Raw genomic sequence first — 23,234 nt, 5'->3', positions numbered from 1 at the left:
ACTAGGGAATGCTGAGAGTTGTGGGGCTTTTGTCTGTCTCAACATGCATAGAATTGTGCCTGTAGGGTTGTGAGGATAAATGGGGAAAGGAAAAACAACAACCTTGAGCTCTTTGGAGAAAGGGCAGGATATGAATGTAAGAAATAACACAGGATTATTATAAGGATGACACCAGAATAACCATGTGAGGCACTTTGAACATTAAAAAGCACTATACAAATACTATTATTCATCTGATAGACTTCATTTTTATCCCACACTTCCTCAAGTCGTTCAGGGTAGCATACATGGTTTTCTCTCTCCCTGACACCTCCCATTTTACCCTGTGAAGCAGATTAGTCTGAGAGATCAAAAACTGGTCCAAAGTCACCCAGTGAGCTTCTTAGATGAGAGCGGAATTGAACTGCGGTCTCCTAAGGCCTAGTCCAACACTCTAATCTTTACATCAGGGGTGGGCAACTTCCAGGCTGAACTGGCCCCCTTTTAACCCTGTGGAGGCTGCACCCCTTCCCCACTGGAAGTTGCCACTGAAATCCCAGCAGAATCGGGCTTCTGACAGCCCATCAAACTATTGTTTGGCAGTGAGCCCTATTCTGCAGAGAAATGGGTACATAAATGAACCACCCCTGCATGCCCGGTTTCTCTGCAGAATCAGCAATTGTGCAGGGGGGATGTGCCATTTCTGAGCAGAACTGCACTCTTGAAAGCCCGCCAAATGGCTGTTTGACAGGCTGGGAGCCCATTTCTACTCAGAAACAAGGTGCATGCTTCCCTCACGCCTTGTTTCCCAGCAGAATCGCTAGGATTGCAGTGGAGGCAGGACAAATGGCCATAGTGGGCCACATATGGCCTGTGTGTTCCCCACCCCTATTCTATACCATGCTCTGATATAAAAAGGCCTTTGGACTATGAGGGACCTATAGCATCAGTTAGGATCATCTTTTGCAAGAACTGCCATGTTCTGCCATCTTCATTGGCTATAAAGGATACTAGTGTTATTTTTTCCGCTGGCAGCTTCTTTACCCTCACCACTGCATAGTACTTTGCCCCTTTTCTTAAGAGGAGGTGAAAGGTAATAGAGGAAATCACTCTTTGAGAGTTCCTTTCGAACGCTCAAGACTGCCTCAAGGGGCTTTGAGTCACTGTTTGAGTAGAACACTTGAAGGGCCAATTCATTTTTCAGGGAGAACGCCAGGCTGCTCGCCCATTTCTGCTTACCAGGCATATCTGTCAAGAACCTATGCTGTAATTTTTTAGATGAGCAAAAAAAACTTTTATCCACCCAAGCTTTGGCAACATCAAAACTGCAATGATTTCACTCATAATTTATTGCAGTTGAGTGACAATTCTTGTAAAGTTTTCACTTCCATTTTGTATTGTTTCATTAAAATGGTAGGATACAAATGTTTTAAAGAAACAAACAAGCTAACAGACTCTTCTCTATAAAGATGGCATGTTTCCTCAAAATCTCATTTTCACCACTACACTTTTTAAAACTTAAATAAATCAGATATTCACCTTTATAAGGAACAATTTTTTAAAAAGAAATTGGTATGTCCTCAAATTCTTTAATATATTAAAGCAGCATTACACTGCCATCCAGTGGCCAATTTAGCACATGTGTGATGAAGTAATGTTATTGTTGTTTGTGTGGATGCGTGTGTGTTGACATAAACCAATCCACTTAAGCAACTAACAGTGCAATCCTATGCATGTCTACTCATTAGTAAGTCCCATTGACTCCCAGAGAGGGTCGCCTGGCACCTACGTTGTACTCTTTCCAGTGCCAAATTAACACCTTTTTATGTTTCCAGGATTTTAGCATCCTAGTCTTTCAGCGTTGCGGTTTTAATTTTTTTACTGTATTTTAAATCTCTGCCTTGCTGCTAGGTTTTATTATGGTTGTATTGTTATACTGTAGCTTTAAACTTTTATATTTTATATAGTTCTTATGCTGTACTTCGTGGTTTTAATTTTTGTGAAACGCCCAGAGAGCTTTGAGTATTGGGAAGTATAGAAATGTTATAAATAAATAAATAAAGGCACTAACTCCCAGGTAAGTGTATATAGGATTGCAGCTTAAGAATACTGCTTTTTAAAAAATGTGTTCTATATTGCTGATGGACCTAAACTGGACATTGATTATGGACTTCCTACTAAATAATAGCAGCATACATTTTTTAGGGATGTACGAAAGTCACTTACCTTTTCGCGGATTCTGTTCGTGGGGGGGGAGGCGCTCCGTCCCTCCCCCCGGAATCCTCGTTGGGGGGGGAGGCAATCCGGTCCTCTCCCCCAGAATCCTCAACAGGCGGCTCTGCTCTGCAGCAGCTCCACGGAGCAGCCGGCCAGGGCCATCCGCACCCGGAGTTCTGGCCGCAGACTGGCTGGTGCAGACGCAAATGGCGGCCACTGTAGCGGCCGCCATTTGCATCCAGCCAGGCAGCCGTGATAGGCTACGTAAGTCTTTACGTAGCCTATCAAGGCTGGGCAAAAACAAACAAACAAACCCAGCGTATGCAAATGGCGGCGGTTATGGCGGCCGCCATTTGCGTCCCCTATTTTTCGCCGATTTATCTTACATAAATATTTATGTAAGATAAAACGGCGAAAAAAAGGGGAACGCAAATAGCGTAGTGCACGCTATTTGCGTACGCTGGGGTGTTGTTTTTTTTGGTTTTTTTTGCCCAGCCGTGATAAACTACATAAATTCTTACGTAGCCTATCACGGCTGCAAGGATGGCAATGGCGGCGGCAGCAGCCCAGCCATGGCCAGCCAGGAGACCAGCCGCCGCCGCCAGAGCTGCTGCCGCCGGAACCTCCGCTGCCGAATCCGCAGCATCCGCCCCAGGTAAGTGCAGTCCTGGGGGGATTCCGTGGGGGGGCGGGGGGGGCAGGAGGCCATTCCGCCACGGATTCCGGGGGGCCAGATTCTAAAGAATCCGGCCTCGCTGGAATCCATGGCGGAATTCTCTGCCATCCCTAACAATTTTTAGGAAAAGAAACACACTTAAAGACAGGGAAACATATTCGTGTAGACTGTGATTACGTTAAGTGATGAGGCAACAAATCGGAGTTAAGAATGCTTTCCCTCTTCCCCAGCACCATATTATTTCCCATGCACTGACGAACTGTATAGTTTCCAGAGTTGTCATAGAGTTAACATTCAACACAGAGACGCAATTCTGTAACACAATAAACTTAATTAGATAAATTGCCTGATGCATAATGAACCACCACTAATATTATCAGGGGGCAGAGAAGAGAACAATCCCATCAAATCTCCTCCTGTGAGAATTCCATCTGCCCTTAACCCAGCTGTCTCTAAGAAGGCTTCTGTGGTAGGAACAACCCTGGCATCCTGATTGTTATCTATTCCATGCCGGGATTGATCTCTGGCAGATGCTGTAAGTTGTTCTTTGTCCAGCTGCCACCACGAAGGAATTTGCTGGAGGGTAATGCCAGATGATGCAGACAAGCTGGAGGGGGTTCAGAGGAGGGCAACAAAGATGATCAGGGGACTGGAAACAAAGCCCTATGAAGAGAGACTGAAATAACTGGGCCTGTTTAGCCTTTAGAAGAGAAGACTGAGGGGAGATATAATAGCGTTCTTCAAGGACTTGAAAGGTTGTCACAGATAGGAAGGCCAGGATTTCTTCTCCATCATCCCAGAGTGCAGGACACGGAATAATGGGCTCAAGTTACAGGAAGACAGATTCCGAATGAACACCAGGAAAAACTTCCTGACTGTTAGAGCAATACGACAATGGGACCAATTACCTAGCGAGGTAGTGGGCTCTACCATACTGGAGGCATTCAAGATGGAGCTGGACAGCCATCTGTCAGGGATGCTCTGACTTGGATTCCTGCATTGAGCAGGGGGTTGGACTCCACTCCATGGTCTTATAGGCCCCTTCCAACCCTACTATTCTATGATTCTGTGACTTGCCAATGACATGGTCCTCCAGGGTGGACCTGAGGCAGAAATAGGGTGGGAAGCTTGTGGCTATGTTGTAGGGCAGAAGTCTGACACGCAGAAGTCCATCCCACTGAGGTTGAAAACAACTTTATTCAAAAGTGTTTGCAAACCACCTTGAAGACCTAAATCAGCCTTCCCCAACTTTGCACCTTCCAAATGTTGTGGACTACAATTCCCATCAGCCCCAGCCAGCATGGCCAATGGTCAGGAATCCTGGGAGTCGTATTCCAAAACATCCGGAGGGTGCCTGGTTGGAGAAGGCTGGCCGAAATGATGGAAATGCAGGATAGAACGTAAAATAAACACTGGAAAAGCAGGATATTAAATTAATAAGCAAACAAATACATCTCTCTCTATATAAAAGCCAGTTCACGAAGTTCCATCACATCCTACAATTACACCAAGACATGGATGTAGTGCTATCCAGATGAAAGAGTATTATGACAGCAGGGGTTAGTTCAGCTCTCTGTGGTTCCTACTAAGTTTTATGGGAGAAAGTAAGTAAGTTGTGGTCTATCTCGTGTCCAAACAAGACATTAATTTAACTCTGTGTGAAGCAGCTATGTCTTTCCCTAATTTTTACTCTAGAGTAGGTGCAAGGGCCCCAATCGAGGTTGGGAGCCTAGCATGGGGGGGAAGAGGGCTTTTAGGATCTTGAGTAGGGGTCCTGCACCTACTCTAGAGTAAAAAAGAAAAAAGATGTAGCTACTAGACCCACATTTAAAGTCGTCTTTGGTCCCAGGATACAGCTGAGAGGGGGCAAACCCTGACCATCACTGCAGTCATTGGGGTCATCAAGACAGGTTTAGTCCCCATCCACAAAGTGTCTCCAAATATACTCCTACTTTCTCCTGTGCAAGTTAAAAGGGAGAAAGTAGTTGATCAGCTTGGAAAAATAAATCACTTTAATTGGAAACAAGGCTGTAGTGGGGACAGAAATCCATATGCCACCTCAACCCAGCTTCTACCAACAAGGATCCCACAGGAGTCTTGCAATGTACCTACAGTGTTCCTGCAAAGCACAGACCAACTCTCCATACATATCTTACTTTCCATAAAGGCCCCATGTACATTAACCCTCATGTAAATGGGTAATTACATTACCAATTCCATTCAAGAGTGTTGCCATTTGGTTATATGGGGAAAACAAATCACTGTAATTGGAGATAGAAAGTGTGTCTTCTGATATGCCTGAATACATATTTCCTGAATAACTTTTTCTTTTTTTGATTTTTATTATTTTACTGAATGTGCTTAAACCATCTTCGCATAACTGGAATTGTTCTTTGTTATCCACAAAGCAAAGCCTAAATGCTGTGAATATGTTACAATTCATAAAATAATGAGGAGAGACGTAGCTCTAAAACCACCATAGACTATATGTAGCTTTAAAAATCCCCAATATACATAAACTATGGAATGCAGGATTACCAAACCATCTTGGTATAAACATAGGAGTGGGGCAGTGTAAACTTCCAGAATTAGGCCCCCAGAATGTAACCTGGTTGGCCTAGCCTAGACAAAAGCAGGAGACACACGAAGAGGTTGCACGTTCACAAACATTTATCTGTCACTGAACACTCTCCCTGGCCAACTGCTGGGAAGGCCCAGGGGCCAATGGAGGCAATGGCTGAATCCTATTGACAGGATCCCAAGGAACCGTGGTCTTAATGGAAGTACTTGAGTAGATATAGCTGCAGGTATCTGGTGGTTTGTTTACTTGGGAGAGCACACAGTTGGGAAAGGCTGCTGTAGAGCATTCATATTTTCCCCATCCTTGATTTATGAGCAAGCAGCATTTAGCTTCCTGGATAACATATAATGATGCATTCTGAACTTCAGAAGTTCGCTTGCTTTAACTCGTGAGAACCTCATTCCCAGGCTACAGCAAGCAACACACTTATTGCTCAACACATAATCCCTAAATATCCCTGGTCCTTGCTATCTGGTCAGAATCTTGACATGGCCTTCAGAATAACTGGACAGATAGATTTAAGACCATATTTCAACAACTAGATATGTTAGTAATTATGCATGTTGAGGCGAGAACCACCTTAAGTTTTAAAAAACACACAGATTTACATTTGAAGTCAGAAAGATCAATTCAGCAATGCACTTTCATTTCTTACGTACTACTTGGAGTCCAAATTCACATATTTTTCACAAGTGTTCAAAGACCATGTCATTTTGGAATGTGTGGGGCAAAGGTCCCATTGGGGAAGAGGTGAAATCAAGAAGTACCACTCTGACATGAGTCAGCAATTTGGTAGCTATGTTGGTCCTTCGGAATAAAATGCACAGAACAATTGAGCCAATTTCTTTTATAAGACTGACCAATATTAAAAATGCTAGAAATGTAACTTGGAATTATACCAAATTCTCCTTCTGGCATAGTTGATCAAAGCTGGAGTAAAATATAAAGGAGATGTCATAAAGCAGGCTCTGATTAGCATTCTTGAAACATAAACATAGGGTTTAAAAGTAGCTAATTAATTTAAATACAAGTTTCTTGCCTTGTTGCACCTCCCAAAAGCAAGGTTGCTAAAATATTTTTACTTCCATCATTTGTAAATTGTAGGGAAGAAAATCCAACACATGAAAAGAAGCTAGCTTTATATGGCATATTTCTATCTCCAGTTCTAGTGGGACAGCAACGAACTTGCTGTCAGTCAAAATCAGGACAAATCTTTTAAGTTTATTCATTCATTTATTACATTTCTATACCACCCAACAGCTAAAGCTCTCTGCCTGGTTTACAACATGGCAACACATAATATAAAACCTTTAACATAAAAAATGTAAAACAGATAAAAACAATTAACAATAACATTAGCAAAAACTAACATTCAAAAAGTAACATTCAAAAAGTCCATCATATGCTGTTAAATGCCTGAGAGTAGAGGAAGGTCTTAACCTGGCACTGAAAAGATGACTACGTTTGCACTAGGCAGACTCACTGGCGGGAGCACTCCACAGTTGGGGAGCCACCACTGAGAAGGCCCTCCCCCTTGCTGCCATTCTCCAAAACTCCCTCAAAGGAGGCACTTGGAGGAGGGCCTCAGATGCTGATCATAGTATACAGTTAGGTTCAAAGCAGGAGAAGAGTTCCAACAGGTATTATGTCCCAAGCTGTGTAAGGCCTTATAGTTCAAAACTAGCATATTGAATTGGGCTCAAATACATACAGATGGCCAGTGCAAGCAGGCCAGAATCAATGTTATACGCTCAGACCTTTTCGTCCCTGCTATCAATCTGGCTGCCGCATTTTGCACAAGCTGCAGCTTCTGAACTGTGTATTTGCCATTGCTAAATTGTGTCTGTCACAGAATACAGAATCTGACATGTTCATGAGGGACTATCCGTGCCATTCTTACATAAGACTTTGTTATGCATTCCTGCAATATCTTAAAATTCACAGTTCTTGACATTTTCACATGAAACACTGAAATCAAATAATGTGTTAATAGTGAAATATTGCAACATCAACTTCCATATCAATCATTCAGAAGAACGGCAATGAATCTAAACCTCAATGATGCAGTATTAAGTACAGCAAGATGTATGCACAAGAATTACTGTTGTTTCATGGCATTAATGCTAGTAGAAATATAACATTTTTTGAATTTTGAAGTGGGGGGAAAAATGCAGTTAGTCATTATCTTACTAACTGTGCACAGTACTATCTATAAAACAAAGGATTATATGCAAGAACTGGCATATGATATTTAGGGCACAACAGAGTGAACTCAGAGGCTTCAGAGATTCCTATGCCCTGCCAGGCTGAAGCTGGCAGGGCAGGAGTAGCAGAGGCGATGTTTGCCTCCCTGACCCACAATCTTTGCTTTATTTGCTAGCGAGGGCACTTCAGAGGGGGAGGGAAGGAGGCTTGAGGAGGATTAGGATAAATTCTATCCTGGCGTCTCCCCTCCCCACTGACCAGAACACTCCCTCTTCCCACTCTCGGAGGTCAATTGCCTGACTTCAGAGACAGCTGGCACAGTTTTCTCCACCGTTGGAGAACAGTCGGGGTCGGATCTCCAACTCCCCCTTTCAAGGGGAGTGCAGCTTCTGACCTTGGATGGGGGAATCTGAGATATCCCATGGTCCCTGGGGCACTCGCCCAGGGAACATAGGATTGCCATCTTAAACAGTGTATTACATATGCTAGAATCACTCAAATTTCTCTCTATCAGAATGCATGTTTGAAAACTCACAAAATCTGGCTCTAAACTTCCATTGTGATGCCCATGCGCTACAGGAAATGAAAGCCTATGTGTTCAACCGCCACACAATTCCAGTCGCGTGAGGGGGAGAGTGGGGCTATGCTTGCTGGCTCCGCCCCCTCTGGGGCATCCCCACTGCCAGGCCCTGCTGCCATCCACACACTGGAGAGGGGAGGTCTGAAGAAGGGAGCCTATGTGCATACAGTAGGCTCCTTGCTTCATATTTTCCCCCTCCAATGTATGGAAGACAGTGGAGCCAGACAACATGGGCACAACAGAGGAGGCAGAGCCAGCAAGCAGGGTCCCACTCTCCTCCTCACACAACACTAGTCACATGAGGAATGGATGTCCAAATAGGGCTTTTCTGGACTACTTTACAAGTTAGTTTGTTATTTGATTTTGGGTATGCATTTCAAATGTTAATCTTTTTTTCTTCTCCACATGATGGAAAAATCTGCTTGCACTTGTCAGGAGCACCCTTGCTGCCTTCTGAAATCCTCAAGTAGCCCAGAATCAACACGCAGACAAAAGGGCTCTTTTCCAAGGCTTTATTTCCATTCAACCTAATGATGCTTTCAGATGCTAATTGCCTTAGCCTAAGAGGAAAACTTAAGAGGGAGCAGCCTACCAGGGGATTCTAGCTTTATTTATTTATTTATTACATTTATATCCCACCATTTTTCCTCTTTAAAAAACCCCAAGGCAGCGTACATAATCCTCCTCTCCATTTTATCCTCACAATAACAACCCCGAGCTTTAGGGAGTCAGTTGGTCTCCATTTGGAGGGAAAGGATGGGAAGCCTCTGAACTTAAGGGCTAAGAGGAGAGAGTCCACCCCTTTCCCATGGGGCATCGGGGCGCAGCTGTTGTCATTGCGCCAAGCGGGCTGAGCGCCTCCTCTCAGCGCCCGCAACCTCTCGCTTGTCCCTGCGCCGGCGCCTCACGTCCAGAAGCTCCAATTGTACCTGCCAGGGTCACTGTCATTCTCAGGAATGTGAGCAGGGAGGGGCTCTCCCTCCAACTGTGCCTCTGAAGAGCGAGTGGGTTCCTCTCCCACAGTTTCTAGCTCTTCCTCAGAATCAGAACTGCTTTGGAGCTCTATGGGCTCCAATCCAACTCCGACAGCACTGTCCAAATGTCGTTGCTACCACACTGCAAGAACGTGCTTGGCAGATTCCCAGAAATATGGTCTTTGACCAAATAGCTGAAGATGTTATATCAAGGCCAGCCCTACCATTAGGTAAAATAAGCCACTGTCAGCCACCTGAGGTGGTGCTCTGCTCATGGACACCCTCTGGTGTTGCCAGTGCTGCATTGCAGCATTTGAGTGGGCAGCAAACAGGCACTAGGAGGAGCAACAGCGAGGTATTTGAGGGAAAAGCTGTGTGCAACATGCCCTACGGCCCCTAAACTAGTCTGCTGCCTTCAGGTGCAGTATAGGATGCTATCCTGTTGCCAGTGTGGAAGTAAGATTCAACTGCCAGTCCAGTTGGCTTCTGTGCATGGAATTGGTGGGGGGCATTTTGTTCAGGCAGCAAAATGTCTTGGTGCGGCCGTGTATATTATGCCTACACTTTAAATGATTTTCTAAACAATTCCCCCGCCCCACCCCTAATCTCCATTGTTTCTAAACAGGGCCTAGAAAAAAAACAAACCCAGAACCTCTTGGCCACAGTCTCAATACATGAAACGGCACCTTTAAAACAACGAATTCCAACTTGTTGTTTTATGTATTTACAACATAAAACTTGCCTATGCATAAGTGGGCCAAGACCTATGTTTAAAAGTAAGGAAAGACATGGCTGATCTGGCTAAAGTTTGAATGGAACCAGTAATTTAAATTTAAAGAAGCATTTCTTCTTATTTGACAGACAGTAATCACTCATAGGAGGGGAAGGTTATTTCACACAAATGTCGCTCTACCAGACAATTGGCTAGTTTCATACTTGAAGAATTCAAGGCACTCAAGCCATTATATTAGCATAGGTGAAAATCAGTTCAGAAAGCACACTGGATAGGCAATGCTAATGAAACTAGATTACATCCCAGTGGTTGGCAAGATGCCATGTTATGCCTTCTTAGTAATAAAGTCCTTTGTCTCAATGCTTAAGCCTGAACTACACTTTGTATTCACCATCATGACCAGCATCTCTCTGGGCAGTTTCCTGACCCACAGCTGTATCATTTAGGAAGTCTTACATGATTGCCCAGTGAGGCTTTCCCACTTCATGACCCTGGCAGCCAAGGCAAAAAAGCAAAAAAATAGTGCCTAATTCATACAGTGATTCAGTGGTGCTAAACACAGGGAGAAACTTACTACCAGGATGACAGTCACAATGTCAAATATAATATGATGCAATACTTTGGTTCAGCCTTCCCCAACCTGGTGCTTGCCAAATATGTTGGACTACTACCCCCATAATCCCCAACCAGCTGATGGGTGGGGGATTATGGGAGTTGTAGTCCAACACAACTGGAGGGTGCCAGGTTAAGGAAAGCTGTCTATTTCACACAAATGTATCTCCATATGAATGTGTCATGATAAAAGTCATGATACACAAACTTTGTGAATTAGGCCAAAGTTTGCTCAAAATCAAAGACCATGCCTTAAACTAATAACACTTAACATTTGTATAGCACTTGCAACTGCTGAAAGTGGTTCACATGCACTAGCAAGTTGCAATCCTTACATCAATCCTGTAAGTGGCTTGCCTAAGGCCACCTAATGGGAGAGGCGATATTTGAACCAGGAATTTCCTGATTCATAGCTCAGTCATTACACATTCTTCCTCTCAATTCTTTGCACTCACAAAACATTATAATAAATAAACATTTAAACATTAAATGTATAAAATAAGTGTGCTGCATGTGTACATACTATAGAAACAGAAACTGTTATAATCACAACGTTGCTTGCTTTTGCGGCCAAGTACAGAAGTCCCAAATTTGTTCTTTTATCTAGACTTCAAATGGTTGGCTGCATGGCTGTTTGGCAATCTGTCTACTCCTGGGATGCCCTGTCTCTATGAATGAGCAGTGATCTCTGTAGCTTCATTCAAATTCATTCAAAACAAGCAAACAACCACATCATTGTGCTCTCAAAAGTATTCGCCATAAAGGCAGAAAGAGACTAAACCAACCAATGTTCACAACATGGGCAAAAGCTCTCGAATTACCCAGGCCTTTACACAGGGCAGAGTGTTTTCAAGCAATTAAAACAGGAAATGTTTCTGGCTCTGAGCGCTCCCTGCAGTGTGCTTCAGCCTCAATGATATCTGAACAGCTTGCTGTATAACCAGAGATCTTTTGCACAAGGCACAGTTCCAATCTAATCCATCTGCAAGAAAAATAAGACATACCCTTGCCCTGATTCAGTAAGAGAGCTCCATGTGTGTAAGCAGCCTTCTACACACAGTGCTGATATTTCAATCTGCAACCCCATCCCCATTTACAATGCTGATCTGAAAACTCGATGAACTGGCGGGATGTACCTTTAGATGCAAATGCGGCTGGGCATCTTCCTCTGAGGCCCCGCTCATGGCTACAACTGGAGTAATGTATGTATTAACATTCTTATAGCCTCCTCTTAACTTGGGATGTACAGACTGTGTAAAATCCACTCCGCCTGTGTTTCGTGGATTGTCAGGTGCCTTTTGTTCCGTCATCTGCTCAGACGGATGAAATTTTTTTCGTCATGCAGAGAAATACACAAATAATTACATAAGAGGTTTTGTAACTATTTACATAATTTACCTTAGTACGTAACATTTAGCATATTGTGCCCCAATTCATTCAACTTTTCCGCAGCAGAAACTTGCATATTTTCCTACAAATAAATATGCGTAAATTTCGGGAAAATAAAGTAAACATCCAAAAGTCCACGGACTTGGCACAGCCTCAAGGGGTTGCTCCGCAGTGGATTCTGCAGGTCGGATTCTTAGAAAAGCGAGCTCATTTTAGCCTGTCTCGAATTTCTCCAGCCTGCCTACTTTTAACCATGCTTACCTAAGATAAGGCCTGGTAATTTTAATGAATTTACATCCATGTTAAGCATGAAACATAGTATGAATACAGCACATGTGTGAGATTATGTTGCATTTCATAACATAGGATTGGTTTAGAAAATATTTGTAAGAACTGTTCCCATCACTCAGCATAAAGAAACAGATGAGTAAAAAAGGGAAAATACTGGAAACTTTGCTTCTGACTGTGGAACAAGCCATTTCTATTTTCCAATTTAAAACTGAGGTCTAGAAACCCATTTAACAACAGTGAACGCTACTATCCACATGTTTTTACCAAGCACCTGTGGGCTGCACAAAGTAGCCTCAGAGGTTCATTGTGCTGCATCTTGCCTATCCCTGGATTAGAGAATACTCCCTTTATTGATGGGCAGAGTGATCCTAAGTAGGGACATGGAGGAGAGGAGCAGTGGATCTCCCACCACATCCCAAGCCCTGTCAACTCAACCTGCCAGCTAAGGCAGAAGGTTCAGGGAGTCAGTTTCAACAGGCTTTTCAGGGGGAATTAGCAACACCAGCTTCAGCAGTTCCAAAGCTGACTTGTCACCGCCCCAAGACTGCCTAATTTCAGGGCCTTATGCCAGCGACTGCCAGGGGTAGCTCTCTGTGAACAGAGCTAGAGCTTCTGTGGTGGTGAGGGGCACCAGCACCATACCCTAACCCTGTCCACCAGGCAACACTAGGGGGTTAGGATTACACTCTAAAACACTTTAAGGAACTGAGTCAGACATAGCACCACAGCTCAGTGGTTGAGCACACACGCTGTGTGCATAAGGTCCCACATTAAATTCCTGGCATTTCCAGTTAGGGCTGGAAAACACCTTTCTTAGAGTGCGTAGACTATCATATGTCTGGGAGCAAAGGTAAGTCTTTGCCATCTTTTCAGTGCCAGGTTATGAGGCAAATCCTCAGGCCCAGGATCCCAATCCAGCTTGTTGGGACTTTCCCCCTTTTGTGTTGCTTTTTCCCCATTCTAAAAGGTTGCAATGACTCTTGTACAGCTCAGTTACTGGCAGGAACGGCCTGTAAACTGAAATATGCTGGTATTTTTGCCCTACCCACTTTTTTTGTCCTGCCCCTTTCGCCTTCAGCCCCACCTACTGCTAGAATGCCCCACACCCCCATTTTGGCCCTTGGGCTGAAAGAGGTTTTGCACCCCTAGTGTACACAATACTGAGTTAGATGGTCCAGTGGTATGTTTGCCGGTGCAAGGCTGCTGCTATTAAACATCAATGAGCTGGTACAAGGCCACTCGTATTAAACATTCCCCGCACTCCATCTTTAGACTGCTAGAAATTGGGCTTTTCTATTATGTGCAGCTTTCTCTCCTCCCCACTTCTTTGTTATTCTGCTTCACAGCATGTATATGCCCCAGTTCGGAGCTAACCCTCTCAAGGCCGCTCAGAGCATGTTAAACTGTAATGGCCAAAACACCTCTATTACAAAAACAATTAAAAAGGTTTTACATCAGCAACAGTTAGGGCAACAAAAACGAAACGAACCACGGTAGATATTTTTTTAAAAAAAAATCGGCTAAAATTACAGCGTGCTGTCGGCGTACTAACAGAACAACGCCTTATAAAATCTATTCGCGACAGGATTCCGCTTCAGACGGCTCAAGGCAACAGAGGAAGAATGGAAACAACCCAGAGCACGCCGGACTACTTCCTCTAGCGCCGAGCTGCGCCGAGCGGGAGGAGCGGCCGCGAGGGCGGCCTATTCCCTCCAAGAGGCGGGTCGAACTCAGTGCACCGGGGCGGGGAGGCGTTTCGACGTCAGGACTGCAGCGTCGCAGCCAGAGAAAGTAACGCGCGTCGAGCTGAGAGAGCCGGGCGGGGGCGGGGGCGGGGGCGGGAGCTGACTTACCCGCGGAGCCCCCGGCTAGGATCTGGTGGGACGCCTCGTGCCGGAACCGCCTCGGTTTCGCGGACATGGTCACCTGCGCGCGGGAGCAAAGAAGCCCCGGGGAGGAGGAGGAAGAGCCGCGTGGAAGGACTCACGGGGGCCGAAAGCGCGTGCTGGAGGGCGGGCGGCGGCGTGACTCCCAACCGTGGACGCGGGCTGGGGTTGGGAGCGCCTCCTGTTAGCGCGCGGGCGAGGCGAGGCGAGGCGTCCCCCGGGCTCGGAAATAGCGACTGGGCAGGAAAGGGAGGCGAGGCGAGGCTTATCAGAGGACAGCTCCCCCCCCCCTTCCCAAAAGCCTTGCCCGCTTGCTCTCCCTTCTCCGAAGCCTGCCCGGCCCTCTCGGCGCTGTAACCTTCATACCGCACGACTGGGACCCGAGCCAAAGCCAGCCCGTTCAGTGGCCGGAGCCTGCAAAGAAGAGACACTCGCAGCTCGCGTTCGGGACGGGGGAGAACCCAACCGAGCGCCGCCGTCAGACGGGCTTGGAGAGGCGCCTCCTGGCAGCAAGAATCGTATTGAATGTCCGCCCCACTAGTTTAAAGGGCAGGGCACCCCGCTCCCTCGGGCTCCCTGCTCCCTCGTTTTAGGGTTTCTTCTTAGTTTACCCATTAAACCATTCCTGTATGGCTCAAAATGGGGAGAACCCAACCGAGTGCCACCGTCAGACAGGGGCTTGGAGGCGCCTCCTGGCAGCAAGAATCGTAGGCCTATCGAATGTCTGTCCCACTAGTTTAAAGGGCAGGGCACCCGCTCCCTCGAGCTCCCTGCTCCCTCGTTTTAGGGTTTCTTCTTAGTTTACCCATTAAACCATTCCTGTATGGCTCAAAATGGGGAGAACCCAACCGAGTGCCACCTCTCCTGGCAGCAAGAATCGTATTGAATGTCCGTCCCACTAGTTTAAAGGGCAGGGCACCCCGCTCCCTAGGGCTCCCTGCTCCCTCGTTTTAGGGTTTCTTCCTATTTTTTTTTTTTTTGCTGGTTTTTGGGTTTCTTCCCTGGTTTTAGGGTTTCTTTTTAGGGTTTCTTCCCGCTCCCTAGTTTTAGGGTTTCTTCTTAGATTACCCATTAAACCATTCCTGTGTGGTTCAGCAACAGCAATAAAAATGAGGAAACCTGTTGCTTCTTCTAAGGGCTACCCAGCACACACTCCAGGCTCTTTCTTGAGCCTAGCTGGCCCCACTAGGATTTGCTGCCAGGCTGCTCTCCTCATGAGGAGGTGGAACCGAAGTTAGAGAAACGTTGTGCAACAGTGGGGTGACGGGCCAGGCTTCCCTGATGCCACTGAGCTGCTGTCTGCAGTCCTCACAGTAGCTGGTGGGAAAATCACTTTTCCCCACATCAAAATATTTCTGTGAGCTATCTCTGTTGTAATACAAAGTACTTTGAGGTGGGCTGGTCTTGAATTAGCTTTACAAAAGACATATGTAATGAACACAGAGAGAAATCAACACTGCTGCCTGCATTTTTGGACTCTCCAAGGGGGGTGGGTATAGGGACTATCATGATGAGCGCCTGCACTTGAAAATGTTCACTAACACATTGTTGAGAATCCCCTGAATCAGGAACATAAAAGTCAGACCCTTAGTCCATCTGGCCCAGTATTGCTGACACTGACAGACAGCAGCTCTTCAGGGCGAAATTTTTCCACCTCTACTGGGAGATAGCGGGGATTTAACTGGGGGCCTTCTGTGCGCAAAGCATGTGGTCTACATCTACAATTCACCCAATTCTTGTGTTTTTGAACAGGAGAATGCAAACGTCTTGTACCTGTATGAGGGCTCTTGCCATTTGGCAACATTGCCTGTGTGCTAATGAAAGGTCTCCAGGTAAAGCCAGTATGGTAAGAGTGTCTGGGATGACCTGGATTCAAAACCTTATCCACCTCTGAAATGCATAGGGCCAGTCACGATCTCTTGACCTAATCTCGCAGGATTGTCATGAGGATGAAATGGGGTGGGGTCATGCATGAGGTCCTGAGCTCCTCAGGGGAATGGTGGAATAATAAAATAGCCAATGCATTTTCATTAACAGTGACTTGGGCCGAGGAGATCTGGCTTCAAATTCTTTCTCACCCTTCAAACCAAGGAGGTGACAGGTCTTTCTGACTTACTCATCTTTCTGACTTACTCATAAGAAGAGCCATGCTAGATCAGACCAAGGGTCCACCTAGTCCAGCATTCTGGTCACACAGTGGCCAACCAGCTGTCGACCAGGAACCCACAAACAGAGCATGATCACAGCAGCACCCTCCCACCCATGTTCCCCAGCAACTGGTGTACATAGGCCTCTGGTAGTGGAGGTAGCACATAGCCATCAGGACTAGTGGCCATTGATAGCCTTTTCCTCAGGAATTTGTCCAACCCCCTTTTAAATTGGTGGCCATCACCACATCCTGTGGTAGCAGATTCCATAGCTTAACTATGTACTGTGTGAAGAAGTACCTCCATCTATCTGTCCTGAATCTCCCACCCATCAGCTTCATAGGATGACCCTGGGTTCTAGTATTTTGAGAGCGTAAGAAAAATGGCTCCCTATTGACATTCTGCACACCATGCATAATTTTATAAACCTCTATCATATCTCCCCTTACCCTCCTTTTTTCCAAGCAAAAACTCAGAGGGCTATTGAGAGGATAAAATGGCTGTGGGGCAATAAGGATATTTTAAGGATAGACATTAAGGACACAATCCTATCCAGATGCCTGTCAGCCTCCTATCTCAGAGGGTGATAGGCGTCCTATGCAGAGTAGGAGGAATGCGGAGGTGGTTGTCGCTCCTGCTCTGCATTTTTGCTCGATGGGCGTTTTTGCCCATCTGTCTAGGGCTCTTTGGAGGGGGAGGGAAAGAGGCTGGGGATAGTACTTATCCCCGCTTCCCCAGTGTTCTCCCCTCCCCCAGAACCACCCTCTTTCCCTCCTCTCAGAGTTCACTTTTGCAAGCTCCAAGAAGCTGTTGGCACAGTTCTTTCTGCACTTGCTGGGAGGGGAGCTCGGACTCCAGGGTTCAAGTGTTGTCTCTGACTTGGGATCCAGGAATCTGAATTATCCTGTTGTCCCTCAGATGCTGACTAGAGGCCAAAGGATTGCTCTCTAAAGAACTTTTAATAAATTGGTTTTTACATTTTAATTTGATGTATTAAAATGGGCTCAAGTGGCTGAACATCAGGAAAAACTTCCTGACTGTTAGAGCAATACGACAATGGAACCAATTCCCTAGGGAGGTGGTGGGCTCTCCCATACTGGAGGCATTCAAGATGAGGCTGGACAGCCATCTGTCAGGGATGCTCTGACTTGGATTCCTGCATTGAGCAGAGGGTTGGACTTGATGGTCTTATAGGCCCCTTCCAACCCCACTATTCTACGATTCTATGATACTATTCTATGATTTAATAATGTATTACTTACCCACCTTTCCAAAATACTTCTCAGTATACTTTAAATTACATAATGCTAATTGTGTAATCTTTTATTTTTCCTTATAGAATAATTTAGCATCTTTTAAAGATGGTAAATGAAAATCCAGATGCTTGGTAAAGGTAGCAGACCAGGCAGAATGATACCATTACACCTTCTCATTATTCTTACTGCTGCAGTCTAAAACACATTCCACCATTAAATGCTACTGATAAGGGAGGATAAAATGGTATTTATGTGAGACTGGAATAAACAGCATTAGCCATCATGATTTTCACACTACAGTGTCTAGGAGGAGCAATCTGGGAATGCATTTTCTGCAGCCCAGAACCTCTTTATCTTAGCCTTGTGTTGGTTCTTGGGGTGGGACCCCTGGCCTTAGCATTACTAGCCTGAGGGCGCAATCCTATCCAGATAGTCACCAGCCTCCAAAATTGGTGGCTGCCGACTATCCTATGCGGGGCAGCTGAAGCACAGCGGGGATGGTCTCCTCCATGCTCCAGTTGCCCTGCATTTTGGCTAGGTGGCCCATATAGCCGCAGTGGAGGGGAGAGGGAAGGAGCCTGGAGACCTGATAGGAAGTAGCATAAAGCAGCTTCCACAGTCCCCGCCCTTGAGACCACTCCCTTTTCCCTATCTCTGCACTCCATTTCCAAGCACGGAGATGTAGCCGGTGCAAAGACAACTGCGCCGGCTACGAGGGGGTGAGGAGCACAATTTATGGGCTCCAGTATCAGAGCCCTGGTTCCAACCTCAGCTCCCAGAAATCAAACCATCCTATGACCCCCAGATGCTGTATAGGGGACATAGAATTGCTCTCTGAGTAACACACGTGGCTGCTTGTATGCCAGCAATACGTCTTAACTGCGACATTGGCATAAATGATAGCTAAAGGCTCGTGCAAACTGGGCCCCAATGTATGATTCAGCAAAAATAGTTGTCAGAGAAGAAAGCTTTCAGTTACTGTGTCACATGGAGATAGAAAAACTTCAGTTAATCATCAGTTACACACCCAATTCTATGTAACATTTCTTGGTAGGTTGATGCCTTGCAACAACAGGAGGCAGGTTATCTGTCTAAAGAGAAAAATAGTCCCAAACCACATGCTGTATAGAGCAGTGGCATTTTGTTGTTGTTGTTGTTCAGTCGTTCAGTTGTGTCCGACTCTTCGTGACCCCATGGACCATAGCACGCCAGGTCTTCCTGCCCTGCGCTCTCTCCCGGAGTGTGCTCAAGTTCATATTCATTGCATCGGTGATGCTATCTAGCCATCTCATCCTCTGCCATCCCCTTCTCCTTTTGCCTTCAGTCTTTCCCAGCATCAGGGTCTTTTCCAGAGAGTTTTCTCTTCGCATTAAGTGGCCAAAATATTTGAGCTTCAGCTTCAGTATCTGTCCTTCCAATGAGCACTCAGGGTTGATTTCCTTTAGGATGGACTGATTTGACCTCCTTGCAGTCCAGGGGACTCGTAAGAGGCTTCTCCAGCACCACAGTTCAAAAGCATCAATTCTTCGGCGCTCAGCCTTCCTTATAGTCCAGCTCTCACAGCCATACATTACTACTGGGAAAACCATAGCTTTGATTAGACGGACCTTTGTCGGCAAGGTGATGTCTCTGCTTCTTACTATGCTGTCTAGGTTGGCCATAGCTTTCCTCCCAAGGAGCAAGTGTCTTTTAATTTCATGGCTACAGTCACCATCTGTGGTGATCTTGGAGCCCAAGAAAGTAAAATCTGTCACTGCTTCCATTTCTTCCCCTTCTATATGCCAGGAAGTGATGGGGCCAGATGCCATGATCTTAGTTTTTTTAATGTTGAGTTTCAAACCAGCTTTTGCACTCTCCTCTTTCACCCTCAACAAGAGGCTCTTGAGATCCTCTTCACTTTCTGCCATTAGGGTGGTATCGTCTGCGTATCGGAGGTTGTTGATAATTCTCCCGGCAATCTTAATTCCAACCTGTGATTCATCCAACCCGGCGTTTCTCATGATGTACTCTGCATATAAGTTAAATAAACAGGGTGACAATATGCAGCCTTGTCGTACTCCTTTCCCAATTTTGAACCACTCGGTTGTTCCATGTCTGGTTCTGACTGTTGCTTCTTGACCCTCATACAGGTTTCTCAGGAGACAGGTAAGGTGGTCTGGTACTCCCATCACTTTAAGAATTTGCCAGAGTTTGTTGTGATCCACACAATCAAAGGCTTTAGCGTAGTCAATGAAGCAGAAATAGATGTTTTTCTGGAATTCTCTTGCTTTCTCCATGATCCAGCGAACGTTGGCGATTTGATCTCTAGTTCCTCTTCAAAACCCAGCTTGTACTTCCGGTAGTTCTCGGTTCGCATACTGCTGAAGCCTAGCTTGTAGGATTTTGAGCATCACCTTGCTGGCATGTGAAATGAGCGCAATTGTGCGGTAGTTTGAACACTCTTTGGCGTTGCCCTTCTTTGGAATTGGAATGTAAACTGACCTTTTCCAGTCTTGCGGCCATTGTTGAGTGTTCCAAATTTGTTGGCATATTGAATGCAGCACTTTAACAGCATCATCTTTTAGGATTTTAAATAGCTCAGCTGGAATACTGTCATCTCCGCTAGCTTTGTTGTTACTAACGCTTCCTAAGGCCCACTTGACTTCACTCTCGAGGATGTCCGGCTCAAGCAAGGCAGAAATGTGGAATTTGGAACTGCGTCTTTACATCTCACTTTGCTGAGAATGTAAACTCTCCCAAACTCACATCCTTGTGGACCTATGCTTGCAGGCACCTTGTCTCTGTTTTCCTGTATATGTATTTCCAAGACATTTGAACAAAGAGTTTGGAAGTCTCTGCACATTTCACCTAGAATTCCAACAGTGTTGTGTTTTTTTATTAGTTTGAGATATTTGTTCTCTAGACTCCTGTTATTTTTGTTGGGTTCCTAGATATGTTGGAATTAAAGCAGATCACATTGCCATGATGGTAGCTCAGCTTTCCATTAGGCATGCAGGGAACCTGTTTAGTGACTTTATGTTCATCTTCAAATCTAAATGGATAGTGTTGTTGGAAACCTAGAACAACAAACTCTTAAGCTCAAACCTGCTTAAGAATAACATGCATAGGGAGCTGGACTTAGGCAATCCTATACACATTTATCTGGAAGTAAGTACCATTGAAGTCAATAGGGCTTGCTTCTGAGTAGAAATGCATAGGATTGTGCTGTCAGGGTCTATACTCACCAGTATTGGCTGGATGGAGAGGCTTTACCATTGTGTTTGCCTTGCGACATTTCCCTCATGGTTAAATGTGTTGCTCAGGTGACCAAGGTTTGACTAAATTTTGGCTAAAGGCTTCTGCAAATCTGGCCACTGATCTACACCATATCACCCTCACTTTGTTTCTTCACATTTAACAAACTTAGCCAGCTGATGTCTTTTTAAGACCTTGGGAAATAATGAGTCCTGGATGCTGGCAGGGGGGAAAAAGTTATGCATTAACTATGCTACTTAGACGCAACTACTTAGAAGGTAGTCTTCTGTTGGCACAAGGTGGCTTAGATGATACTGTGTCATAACACTACATACCACATGCAATTGCTGTATGGCTCTAGTTGGCCCACTTTTCAGAAAGTGAGTGGCATGAAAGCTCCTCAAAATTGCTCTTCCCTTGTAATTGTTCCAAGCAGCAACCCAGTCAAGTTCAGCAATATGGAGCAGCGTCTGCCGCAAAATTTTGCTCCATGCTGCTTCTGACCACTGGCAAGGATATTTTGATGTAGCAAAACAACACTGCAGAAGTTGATCTTTGTGGTGAGATGCTGCACACAAAATGATTGCTTCCTGGAGCACCTACCAGATGAGTTGCTTTAATTCTGCACATTTGTGTGGTCCAACCACTTCACACCATCTCAGCCAAGATTGGCACTTTCAAAAAGGTGGCTTCCAGGGGAAACTCATTACTGGGTGCACTTTAAGCAGCTGCTACATGAATTTGCAGCAGGAGGACCTACACAGGCTCTGCGGATAGCCTCATTAGAATCAGGAGATAGGAGCAGAAATGCCTGCCCAGTGCTAAAGACCTGGATGTTCCAGTTTGCTTTTAAATGAATGCATTTATTTTATAATGTTTAGAGTTATTTTAAATGCTTTGTTTCTGTTTTAGTTGTATTTTAAATTTTAAATTGCCTTCAGTAGGCTTTGCTTCAAACATTAGTATAAAAATATTTTAATTAGGTTTTTTGACCTAATCACAAGTTCCCAACTGAAGGGAAACCTGTGTTTTGCTGTGGGCAAGAATGCTTCTCCATAAGCTTCAAATAGTTCATTGCAAAATAGTTCAGATTGCAAATCGTTCATTGCAATAGCTTCAAAATAGCTTCAAATAGTTCACTGCGAAATAGTTCAAATTGCAAATAGTTCATTGCAAAAGAGAGACTTTTCAGGGCAAGCTGTTCCCTTGTGGTCTTCTTTCTCTGCTTTGCCAAGTTTCCCTAATACCACAGGTTCCATCTGGATCATTTTTTCACAGCTTCTCCATTTTCCAAGCACTGAACTAAGCAAAGACCAGAGCCAGCCCTTTTATCCTTGAATTCTTTTGTGGGGCTGGTGAATCATCATGGACTCCCATGACAAATATTCAGCCATAGATGGATGAGTGATCTAATATGCTTAGCTGACGACTTCATTTCTGCATCTTCTCTCCATAATAAAATATATTTTATTGTCTATTTCTAAAGCAGTCTGCCCTAAATAGTAGGTGGAGAGGGTCTCATTACTGGTAGAGATCCCCTACCCTTACAGAAGAAGAGATGGCTGGAACATGCACCTCTCTCTGGTTGGTAAGGGTTAAACATGCACTCATCATGTTCTGGGGAATATCCCTGAAAACTGAAGGCAACATACAAGACCTTGCTTCCAGTGAACTCAACACAAGGCACTGCCAGATGAGATGACTCTGAGGAGTATGTCACCCTATCCCAAGAGCTGTTATGAAGGGACATTGAGTCTTGCCCTTTACTCTGAAGCAGCTGCAGAGATGGGGAAAATCAGGCTCAGAAATTGGGTGCTGTCCTTGCCCCATCTTAGCCCTTCCTCTGTCTCTGATACAACCATGATGAGGGGATGGGGCTCAGAGACAACTTCTTCTGAAGTTGAAGAGGTATTCACACACCTCATGAATAATTGGCGGCGGGGGGGGGGGAGAGAGATAGATGCAGGCAAAGGAATGAGTGTCCTTTACTACCTTCCCCTGTGATATTTATTTCCACATATGCACTGGCTGAATTATACATTCCTTAAGTATAATTGTTACATTAAAAGTTATATGCATGTTACACTCAGATTCTCACCAGATTGTAAACATATTTCCAATGGCAGGGCTTAGCCCTATAATCTCTATTTTCTATGATGGCATGCAGGTGGAGGAACTCCCTCCCTAGAGAGGCCCTGTCGGCTCTCATCTCTCAAGCTTCAGGCAAGGTGCTAAGAACTTTTTAGTTCGCTGAGCTTTATGTGTGATTTAAACCTTTTCCTTGTCTTTATGCTGAATTGTTTTCTCTAGCTCTTGGTTGTATTGTATGAAATGGCTTTTAATAATTTGAACTGTTTTTGCTGTGTTTTATAACTTCAGAGGGAATATTTTGCTGCAGCTAGCCATGTTAAGTCTGTTGCAGCAAAAACAATCAAGTGTTGTGGCACCGTGAAAACAAGCGAATTGATTACGGT

General features: G+C 45.1%; 1 protein-coding gene across 4 annotated transcripts in view; it reads right to left on the bottom strand.

Moving 5' to 3' along the window:
• Window positions 1–23,234, bottom strand: part of SLC25A21 (solute carrier family 25 member 21) — a 438,251-nt gene that overhangs the window by 412,802 nt on the left and 2,215 nt on the right. The window contains exon 1 of one of the 4 annotated variants that reach the window (XM_084843370.1): window positions 14,091–14,327. The exons of 2 other annotated variants lie outside the window; for them this stretch is intronic. In XM_084843370.1, the coding sequence (XP_084699496.1) occupies window positions 14,091–14,157 (67 nt within the window). In that variant the 5' untranslated portion in view covers window positions 14,158–14,327. Of the gene's footprint in view, window positions 1–14,090; window positions 14,328–23,234 lie in introns of those variants that run through there. One more of the 4 variants, XM_084843379.1, reaches the window with a different exon arrangement.

This window comes from Heloderma suspectum, chromosome 1, assembly GCF_057233095.1.
Source record: "Heloderma suspectum isolate Gila_16-S chromosome 1, 16-S_ref, whole genome shotgun sequence".
Classification (NCBI taxonomy): Eukaryota; Metazoa; Chordata; class Lepidosauria; order Squamata; family Helodermatidae; genus Heloderma; species Heloderma suspectum.
Note: the sequence above shows the minus strand (reverse complement) of the source record. Positions and strands in the feature narration are given on the sequence as shown.